General features: G+C 41.8%; 1 protein-coding gene across 1 annotated transcript in view; it reads right to left on the reverse strand.

Annotated features, from left to right (window-relative positions):
* The window catches only part of LOC108797362 (transmembrane protein 132A-like), a 203030-nt gene that overhangs the window by 149446 nt on the left and 42283 nt on the right, over nt 1-11301 (reverse strand). The window contains 1 exon segment of the mRNA XM_018568947.1: nt 6886-7095. Within this exon segment, the coding sequence (XP_018424449.1) occupies nt 6886-7095 (210 nt within the window).

The raw sequence follows: 11301 nt of genomic DNA on the forward strand, positions 1-11301 counted from the left end.
CATCTCTCCTATAATCGGGCACAGATTTCCCCAACTCTTGGGAGGTCAACATGCTCAGTCAACATCTCCTCCACTTGAAAACTTTTTTTTTGCTACTGCAATGATTTATTGTTCTGTTTTATGAAGTATATGCTGCCTTAAATGTGAAACATGTTTGGACACAGAAAACGTCAATAAAATTTGAATGTAGAGCTGCAGCTAACTATTATTTTTAAAATCGATTAGTTAGCCGATTATTAAGTTCGATTAATCGGTTAAACAATAAAATACTTTATTTAAAATGGCTCCAGTGATGGACTACTAGTTTGTATCGAGGTTGTAGTCCATCACAGGAGCAAGCTTGGAGCGGTGGAAGTAAAAAAATGGTGTGGTGTGCAATATAGTGACATAGAAAGACGATACCATTCTGCAATTAATGCAGAATGGCATCGGCTATAGAGGACTACAAATCCCAGCAATAGTATATTATACAGCGCAATGCAGAATATCACCAGCTATAGAGGACTACAACAAATCCCCGCAATAGTACATTATAGCTGGCGGTATTCTGCATTGCGCTGTATAATATACTATTGCTGGGATTTGTAGTCCTCTATAGCTGGTGATATTCTGCATTGCGCTGTATAATATACTATTGCTGGGATTTGTAGTCCTCTATAGCTGGTGATATTCTGCATTGCGCTGTATAATATACTATTGCTGGGATTTGTAGTCCTCTATACAGGACTACAAATCAATAATCGATTATAATCGATTATGTCGATTAGTTGTTGCAGCCCTATTTGAATGATTTAAAAAAAAAAAAAAAACCCTGCCTTTTTGGTGCCATATTCTTACATAGTTACATAGTATTTGAGGTTGAATAATGACATTAGTCCATCAAGTCCAACCTATTAGGATCTCATTCTAGGACAACATGACTACATTGCCCTCTCTCCCAGCTATTCCTATCTGTGAGTGAAGATTGACTTCTCCCTCTTCCCCTATATTTGGAGGTTTATAGCAAATACCCACGAGAAGTTTACGGCTAGCGTCCGTCATATCTTGCTCCAGCCATAGGGTTTCCACGTCTTCCCCATTATTTGACGTGATATCGTCCCTTATATGTCCATTTAGATTATTTTTTACGTAAATGCAAACACCCCTCTTCTCCCACCTCTGTCCCTCCTAAACAGGTTATACCCCTCTATATTAGTAGCCCAGTCATGCGTGCTGTCCAGCCAGGTTTCCTCTATTTTATTTGTCAGACTTCTAGTGTTGGTGTACATACATTTAATTCCTCTCTTTTTATTTGCCAGACTTCTAGCGTTGGTGTACATACATTTAATTCCTCTCTTTTTGTGGGACAAAAGTTTACTACCTTGTTGTTCCCCACTATTTTTATTGTTATTATTCTGCCTTGATTTCGGTCGTCCGTTGTTAGTTATACTTACATGTGCCAACGGATTTCCTATATTGACTGGAGTGAGCCCACTATTATTAACTCCTTTTTTACTACTTTCTGTGTTATTTTTATCTATGATTAAATTATCAACGTTTAGTTTAAGTAATTTTATTTTTATACCCTCCCCCCCACTTTCTAGTTTAAAAGCTCCTCCAGTCTTTCTACCATTTTCCCTCCCAGGAATGCTGCACCTTTCCCATTAAGATGCAGCCCGTCTCGGCTGAAGAGCCGATAGCCGACTGCGAAGTCAGCCCAGTTCTCCAGGAAACCAAAACCTTCCTTCTGACACCAGCTCCGGAGCCACTTGTTAAGCTCCCTCAACTCGCGCTGTCTGTCCGGAGTGGCTCTTGGCACCGGCAGTATCTCTGAGAAAACTACCGTGGAGGTCCTTTCCTTCATCCTAGCACCTAGGTCTCTGAACTCCTGTTTAAGGACACTCCAATTTCCTCCTATTTTGTCATTGGTGCCGATGTGCACCATGACAACGGGGTCGTGCCCAACCCCATCTAGTAATCTGTCAATTCGCTCCGCAACGTGTCGAGCGACACGTTGCTCGACACGTTGTTAAATGCATATTACATGCATTTAACATGTTGTATTAGCACTTGGTACACACGAACAATTGCTTCACTATTCATTTCAGTGTATTATAACAATGCCATATGGTGTTAGATTTGTGCCATATTCTGTGCATAGAACGCTTTACATTTTAGATTGGTGTATGTTGACATTACCAGTAGAATATTAGTTGAGGTCACATTTTTGCATATGGTCACGACTGTAGGTTTTCTTAAAGGTTTCAGTTATGTCCATGAATAGGTACCAGCATGATATTATGTATATCAGTATTTTGGTTGGCAAATGGTTTGTAACAGTTATACCACAATTTATTCCATTTGATTATATTCCTCCTGTGCCTTTTTTTTTTTCAACACAGCGTTCAGGGAGGATTAGCCCCCTGGTGAGTCCCGTGAGCTGTAACATGCAATGGGGGTGGGAAGAGGTCACGTATACTAGTGAATGGCCACTCTACCTGCCTGTTTGATCAATAGGTCCGCCCAGCCCCTCATTCTCTGACATGTGGGGCGGCCTTAAGCTCTATCCAGACGAGCAACTCAGCTTGTGTCAGCACCGCCCATTCCCTCGCAACTCAACATGTGGGGCAGCTGCCATTAAGCTCTCTGTGCAGCATCATGGGTCAGCTTGATACTGCCGACATTGCCCATCCCCCGCTTGTCAGCAGGTGAGCAGTATGCTGATCAGCATTGTGGCTGCAGCAGTGAGCGGTAGAGTGATCGGTTCTTCGGCTCTGATGTCAGAGCCAGTAGGAACAGAGCTGAAGAGTACACAAGGCCATACAAAATGTTGCTATGGGGCCCTGTGATTTCTAGTTACACCCCTGCTCCCACACTCCAAAGACACGCTGGAAGGTCAATTTGCTCCTGTATGTATGCATGCGAGATAGGGACCTTAGACTGTAAGCTCTTTGAGGGCAGGGACTGATGTGAATGTGCATAAATTGTCAGCGCTATATACCTATATTTTATTATTGGTACTTACCAACATTAAAAAAAAAAAAAAAAACCCTTACAAACCATAAGCTTTCATTATTTCAAGTCAGAGCATTTGTAGATAAGCCTACTAGCAGCCAGATCTCAGCACGCTGTGTAATGACACTGCTAACTCTTTGCTCCCATGCGTAAAGCCCAAGATTTCCTCTTTGACACAGGCGGAAGCTCAGGGGTTACGCAGCAATCCCAAATACTCTTGTGTGCAATCCTCTTTCTGAGCAAGAGTTCAGCACAGTGGTCAAATGGAACTAAACTCCCCCAGTCACAATTAAATGTATAATGTGTAAATCCACTTCATTTAACCCTTTGGCTGCCAAGCCCTCCGGAACATTTTTCAAATCAGCTGGCCAAGCCATTTTTGCAATTTTTTCCTATTGATACGGGCTATTCATTTGAGCCCGTACAGCTCCCGAAGTTGGCCGATCTACTCAGTCGAGCTGAAGGCATATGCTTCAGCTCGACTGAGCCAAGGTGAAAGCCGAAGCTGGAACGTCCGGCCGACAACCTGCTACTGACAGCATGGCGGAGCCAGCCGTCATCTCTCGTTTGGCTCTGGCCACTTGCATGCAGAGACAGATCAGTGTCCCCTGGTTAGCAGCTAACCACGGACGCTGATTTGTCATTACACTGAGAACCCGGCGGAGCCGCTGTGATATCACGGCGGCTCCGCTAGGTTCTCAGTGTGTAATGACAGTTCAGCATCTCCTGGTTATCTAGTAACCAGGGGACGTTGGACTGTCATTATACACTGAGAACCCAGCGATGCTGCCATGATATCATAGCGGCTCCGCCGGGTTCTCAGTGTGTAATGAACGTTCAGCATCTCCTGGTTACCTAGTAACCAGGGGACGCTGGACTGTCATGAGAGCTTGTCGGAGCCGGCTTTGATATGACCTCCTGCTCCGACAAGCTCTCATTGTAATGACAGCTGGTCCCGTCCAATAGAAAACAGTTGGGCGGAGCTAGCTGTCACTGCTAGCTCCACCCCATAATTTTCTCCTTTTTCTATTCTGCTCAGTACCACAGAGCAGAATAGCTGAGCCGAATGCTGTTTGGCCCCTATGAGAATATGCCGAACAGCAATGAGTAGCCTGCCGGAGGTTCGGCTAAGCCACAGGACCCCTTCGGTTGAGTAGAACCGAAGAGCTGCTGTACGGGCTATTCATTTGACGATCACTCCGGTGTTTGCTGTAAACAAAGGGATCAATAAATATCAATGATATTTAATAATCCCCCGCTCGGCCACGCTACAGAGCCGCTGTCATCCAAAAACTGACAGGATGACAGCGACTCCGATCGGAACACCGCTCTGCCATCCTGAATTGCGGCCAGCCGCCACTTGCTCGCCCGAACCGGTGATTTTTTTACGGATCCTTGCTGCCACAGATCCTACAATCAGCGGGGATCCATGGAGTCTCTCATCCCTCACTGATGACTGCTATTAATTTGAAGGGGACAGTCCGGGGAACAGTTCTACTATAAGCTCATGCTCACTAAAGCGACCATGAGCTTATAGTAGAACTGTAAATGCCAGGTCCGTACTGCATACTGAGCTGGCCAGCCGGGAGCACTTTTGTACCTCTGCATGCCGTACGTCCTTAGCAGCGAAAGGGTTAAAAGGTTAAAGTTATAAAAATGCATGCATCAGTCACAACAATTCTAACGCAATTTCGCATTTGCCTGAGACTTCTTCAGAGGCATTGAGCTAACTAAACATACATTCTCTTAAACCCTTACTCATATTAACTCCTTTGTTGTATTAAAAACAAATACACATATTAACTCCCTCATTACTAATTAAAATAACCAGTATATAATCTCAAGCATATATTAATTATCCTATCAATTTTGCTTTCACCTTATTATATCAACATCTCAACTCCACCATTAGTGAATTATCATCTTGTGCAATAATTATCTAGTAAATATTTAAGTAAATGGATGTTTAGCCAGCCCACTGCCTCTGAAGAAGTCTCTAACACAATGTGTCAGCATATTGTGGCTGGCATGCTTTATTATGATTTGAACCTTTTAAAAAACAAAGCAGTTTTACGCTATGTCAGTTTTTTGCTCCTTCCACATTTACCGTGGCTGTGCTTGATCCTTACTCAGGGGAGGGGAGAAGACAGGATTGCATCAAGGAAAATCTGGGTTTGCTGAGAAACACCCAAGCTCCACCTGTGTCTATGGGATTGTAGGAGAAGAGAGTAGCATTACCAGTGCCTGCCATTATACAACCTTCTGGGATCTAGCAAGTTAGGGGGGTTGCTTAAAGTGACATTAAACTCTCAGATGTTTTAACATAAAACAATAGTGTAATGTGTGCCTTACTGTAATCCATGGTTGTTTTCCTTCTTTTTGCTGCTCTTCCTTTTAAATCTGTATCTGTTCTCATGCTCTGCAGAACTTCTGTTTTGCAGCAGACTGCCTTGTCTCAGGAATGTATATACGGTGTCTGTGTATTAGTTTCTATAGGCTTGTAACCTGAGCCAGCACTACAGGAAGAGGCCCTGAGCTGCAAAGGGGAGTTCTGCAGAGCATGAGAAGACATGAGGATTTAAAAGGAAGAGCAGCAAAGAGAAGGGAAACAACCATGGATTACAGTAAGGCACACATTACAGTATTGGTTTATGTTCAAAAATCTGAGGGTTTAATGTCACTTTAACTGTTTTTACCTTTTTTAATGCCACAGCAAGAAAGCAGCTTCGTTAAAAATGCACAAGTAGCTTTAAATGGACTCTGTCTGTGAAGGTTCTCAATTGAATTGAATTTCTGAATTGAGAAAGCTGGTTGGATGTCCAGTGAAACGTCTTCAAGAAAAATACAGCAAGTCCAGTTGCCTTGACTGATTTTTTAGATATTTAAATGGACTTGTGTAAAATACTTAGATTCAAATTTTAATTGGCTTAAAGGGAATCATAGTATGGGCCCATGCACATATATTTACAAGTAACCTCGTACGTTTAAATGAAGATGTATGACTTTGAACAGACATATCTCTTTTAGTGGTTGCCCTTGAGAAGCTATGTCAGAATTTGTGAAGAACTAGTAAAGAAGCAGCTGTTATGGGAGTGGTTTAAGAACAAGGTTCTGTGTTTTAAATAGAGTTGTAGAATGACATTTAGAAATGATGAGTTAAGTAGTTTTGGTCGCACCATATAGAGAAGTATAGTAGTCGTGACGTCAGAAATAAGTTAAGAATATGCTTACAGAGTTATGACCTTATAGGATAGACCAATCGTTAACGTCGATTTTGGTATATAAGCGACAGGGGACAGACACTCGGGGGGCATACACACTACAGACACACAGACACGCCCACACTCACACTCACATTTGAAGGGACTTTGTTATTTCACCTGCTTAGGCTATTTTGGTTGAACCCTCCAGAAGCTGAGAACCATACCAGGAGGTAAAGACTCAGAACGAGATGACATGCTTTTTAACTCTGCATTACTATATACTTTGAACTATCTATTTGTATATTATATTTTTGCAATATCATTGTATGCTGTGACTTTCCATTATACAATTAAAGTCACAAGTTTTTCAATCTACAACTGGACAATCATTGATGAAGATTAATCACCTTCAGACGCTTAAATCGCAAGTGTCAGTCGAGAAATACTAATTTTCTAACAACTTGATACAGTATGTTTTGTATACTAACATTTGGCAAATCTAATGACCCTGACATGTAAACTATTAGTAATCTTTCACCTAATGGCAAAACCATACAGGTAAAGAAGAAAAAACTCGACCGCTCACTCACTGACACATCTGTTTCTGCCACCAAGCATCTGGTGGTTTGCAGTCATTCAATAATGGATAAACCCATGTGATACATACATAGAAGTTATGATTCCCTACCTCAATCCTACAAAATCCTTGAACTTTAAGGTCTCCAGGATGTACTGCTTGCACACTCACACATTGGTTGTGGGTTACTCTTGAGTGCAAGTCAGCCCCTGTCCGATGAAACAAAACACGTGCAACAGGATCAGAAGGGGTTACTTCTCTCCTTATCACCTCTCCACGAATGCCTTTGCCTCTGGCTCCTAGGACATCCCATGGAACACTCTGAAATGAAAACGTAAAAAATATTTTTCAATGTATACTCAATATTATCAAATAAATATTCATAAATAACATTTGTAATTGTAGACAACAAATACATAATTTTAACACTATCAAAACATATAACCTTAAAAAAACATATACAGATATCTACAGCAGGTTTTAGTCAAAGTTTGTCAATGCTTTATTCTTAGTGAGAACTACAGCAATCCAGGCAAGTTTAGGATGACTTGCTTGTATCTATTTCTCATTTCTTAGGCTGGGTTCACACCTAGGAGTATTGAATATGCGCGTTTCGTGCCACACGTTTTTACCCTTTCCGAGGGCTACCTGGCTGTTTCCCAATGGAAACGTGCGGCAAAGACGCTCCTGTACTTCTTTGGGTGTAGGGCGCTTTGCAGCGCGTTCCTACACGCTGTAAAACGGGGAACCATGCCCATAGGCAATCATTGGTTTTCACATGTTGAGGGTTTTACAGAGTGTAGGAACGCGCTGTAAAATGCCCAGGTGTGAACCAGGCCTTAGGTTGGGTTCACACTTGAGCGTATTTTTTCAGCTTGTTTTTTCCCGCGTTTTTCCGTTCAGTGAAACGCGCGTTTCACTGGCGGTATGATTTTTTTTAGTTTTTTTGCCTTTTTTTTTTAAATTACATTTTTTTCCACTTTCAAACTTCCCGCCGGCTCCGTCCCCCTGCGACGCGGCCGCTCGCAAGGTACGGAACCCTGAAGTCGGCAGCCGCCGGAGGACACAGCGGGGATCTCGGACAAGGTAAGACCTGTTTGCTGTATTCCCGAGTGTGGCTCAGGGTTACCGCTTTGTGAACCCCGATCCACACTCGGGAATACCAATGGAAACGCGCGGAAAAACGCCCCAAAGAAGCTCCTGTACTTCTTTGGGCGTAGGGCGTTTTTCAGCGCGTTCCTACGTGCTGAAATACACCCAGGTGGGAACCATGCCCATAGGCAATTATTGGTTTTCACATGTTGAGCGTGTTACAGCGCGTAGGAACGCGCTGTAAACTGCCCAGGTGTGAACCGGCCCTTAGGGTCAACGCTCAGTCAACCACTGAACACCAAGTCTTGCAAGAATTGCTATTATTGTATATACAGGTATTCCTAAAGGCTGCTTCTATTAAATATATGCCAATACCAAGCATTATTACAAAACCCCAGAGATTCACTCAGGAATAGAGATGCTCCTTTCTGGTATAGACTACCAGAGTTATAAGGTCCACTGGTTGACTGCAGTCACTGTGCAGCTGATTTTTTTCCACTCAGCTCCTCCCATTTGCAGTCAAAGTTTGTCAGGAGAGGGTATCACCAGAGCCGTCCATGGCTCACATTTTGGCCCATTCACAAGAAGTGACCTAATTTCAAGCCATGTATGGCCAAGCTTTAGTACGCTGCTCCTTGCAACCTCCTTCCACAATAGAAAGGATATTCATAGTCAAGAAAAGATGTGTATAGAGTGTGCTTTTAGGAGTAGACAATGTTGTTCGGAGTATCATACTTGTAAATAAAGTAATTGTTCACCTGATGTAGTGGTGAAGTTTTTATATTGTAAACCCCAGCAAAAAGTGCTTCTTCAGTCCCAGCAGTAGTTTGACTGCAAGAGATGTTCACCTGCACTCCACATCAACAAAAACATAAACATCAAGCTTCTCTTACCATTTAGGGCCCATTCACAACAGCCACTGCGCTAAATCTCACAGTGGCTGCTGTGTGGTGGCCGGCATAATACTGATGTGCCGATCCCAGCACATCACACTGTGTACTTTTGTTTTGTTGGAAATCTATTTAAATGACAAAAGTCACATTTCATTCAGTTTGTACTGCATGCCATACTTTTTTTCAGTGCACACCACTGCAACGCAGTGGTGTGAGTTGTGTCCATCCATGACAAGCCAAATTGACTTGTCTTGCTTTGGGGCTGTGCTGGAAAAAACGGGCAGCACAGCCCCAACGTATCAGGTGTGAATCGGCCCTTGGGGTCTGTACTAAAATATCTTTAAAAGAATGTGGGGCACCACCTTTTTTTAACGTAGTTAATCAGGTTGAAAAAAATCAAAAGTCCATCGAGTTCAACCTATAGATATAAGACAAGAAGAAAAATGATTTCCTGATCCCATAAGGCAATCTGATATTCCCTGGATCAACAAGCTCTGGTGCTCAATATACCTATAAGAACTCAATATCCAGTAATATTCTGTGCATTTAGGAATATATCCAGATTTTTTTTTTTAAACAGTTTTTAAACAGTTAACTGAGCTAACTAGAACTAGCATATTTCCACAGCTCTGTGAAGAATTCTTTCCTTATGCAAAAGGTAAAACCTTTTGCATAGGGAAATAGAAGAATATAGTAACCTATATGGGTCTCTATTAAAATTATTCACAGATAAACAATGTCCCCAAAATAGAGATTCCAAAAGGAATAGCAAGTATTAATCAAATCTCAAAAAGTGCATGAACGTACATTTAAAACCTAAAGATCCTAGAAACAAAAAGATGTACCAGCCATGGTTATATACCGTAAATGTTTGAAAATCATGCATCATGGATATCAGAAAATATTCATGGAATGACGACTAGGAATTCATGATGTATCCTATTTAAGAGTACACCTGAATTTAACGGGCAGTTTGTTCATATGTTTCAACGCTCCATTGATACTACAAGTTCTCAAGAATCACGTATCACAAACTATTATTTTTGGATGCCTGACTTTATGATGGCATATTATCTAGGTCATCTTTAGAAGTCCTCAGCAATTGGATTAGGTCATTTTAGATGTACTTCCTATCACACTAGGGAATTATGCTCCACCTGTTATGACACAACTTGAGTAGTTGGGATCATGTTCATGAATACTTTCTGATATCCATGATACACGATTTTCAAACATTTACAGTATATAACCATGGCTGGTACATCTTTTTGTTTTTAGGATCCTTAGGTTTTAAATATACGTTTATGCACTTTCTGTGATTGATTCATGCTAATGATAAGTTGGACCATTTATATGGACCATTTATGTATTTATACATGGTGATCATGGCCCACCCTTAATCGCCTCTTCTCCAGAGAGAACAAATTCAGTGCAGCTAATCTTTCCTCATAGCGGAGCTCCTCCATGCCTCTTATGCGTTTAGTTGCCCTTCTCTGCACTTTCTCCTGTTTCACAACACCCTTTTTGTGAATTGGTGCCCAAAACGGAACTGCATATTCCAGATGAGGTCTTACTAATGCTTTGTACAGGGGCAGGATTAGGTCTCTATCTCTGGAGTCTATACCCCTTTTAATACAAGAAAGTATTTTGCTTGCTTTAGAAACTGTGGCTTGACATTGCATGCTATTATTGAGTCTATGGTCTACCAGAACACCCAGATATTTCTCCATCATTGACTCCACCAAACGTACTCCCCCTAGAGTGTATGACACATGCATGTTTTTAGTCCCCAAGTGCATAACTTTACATTTATCAACATTAAACCTCATTTGCTAAGTAGATGCCCAATAAAATAGTGCGTTCAGATCTGTTTGTAAGTTGGAGACATCCTGTAAGGACTGTATCCCACTACATAACTTGGTGTCATCTGCAAAACACAGAAATAGTACTTTTAATCCCCAATCCTGTCATTTATAAATATGTTAAACAGTAAGCGGCCCGACACTGAACCTTTGGGGACACCACTATCAACCTCAGACCATTCAGAGTATGAATCATTGTGGACTTGAGATACATCATGTTCCATGGTATACACAGAGCTGTAGGGAATATAATGTAAATGAACATTTTTCTTTCACAAAGGTTTTATTGGGTTTTTTGTAAGGAAAGTAAAAGTCAAGGCTTGCAAGCCATGTGGCAGGTAACAGTGCAGAAAGCAAACATTCTTAGTGCTACGCAGAGCACAACAGAGTACAGTGCGTTGCCAACAAACTTGGTATGGAGGATCTTGAAAAATGGCATAAGAAGAATAGTATTGTATAGACCTAATGGGTCAGACAGTAGGGTTTGGGGAGAAAGGATCATTATATGAGAAACATTGCAATTCTGGATTCTGATCCTCTAGAGAAGGAGGCCCATAGGTCTCTCAACATCATGCAACAGGACATGGGGTCCAGAGGGGGAAGAGCACGTCAATCAGCAGAGAGGTTTGGGGAAAAGGAGAAGGGGAGGGATAAGGAGTACTGCAGAAGGTACAGAGGGG

The sequence above is a fragment of the Nanorana parkeri genome, unplaced genomic scaffold, assembly GCF_000935625.1.
Source record: "Nanorana parkeri isolate BGI_ZX_2015 unplaced genomic scaffold, ASM93562v1 scaffold1265, whole genome shotgun sequence".
NCBI classification, from domain to species: domain Eukaryota; kingdom Metazoa; phylum Chordata; class Amphibia; order Anura; family Dicroglossidae; genus Nanorana; species Nanorana parkeri.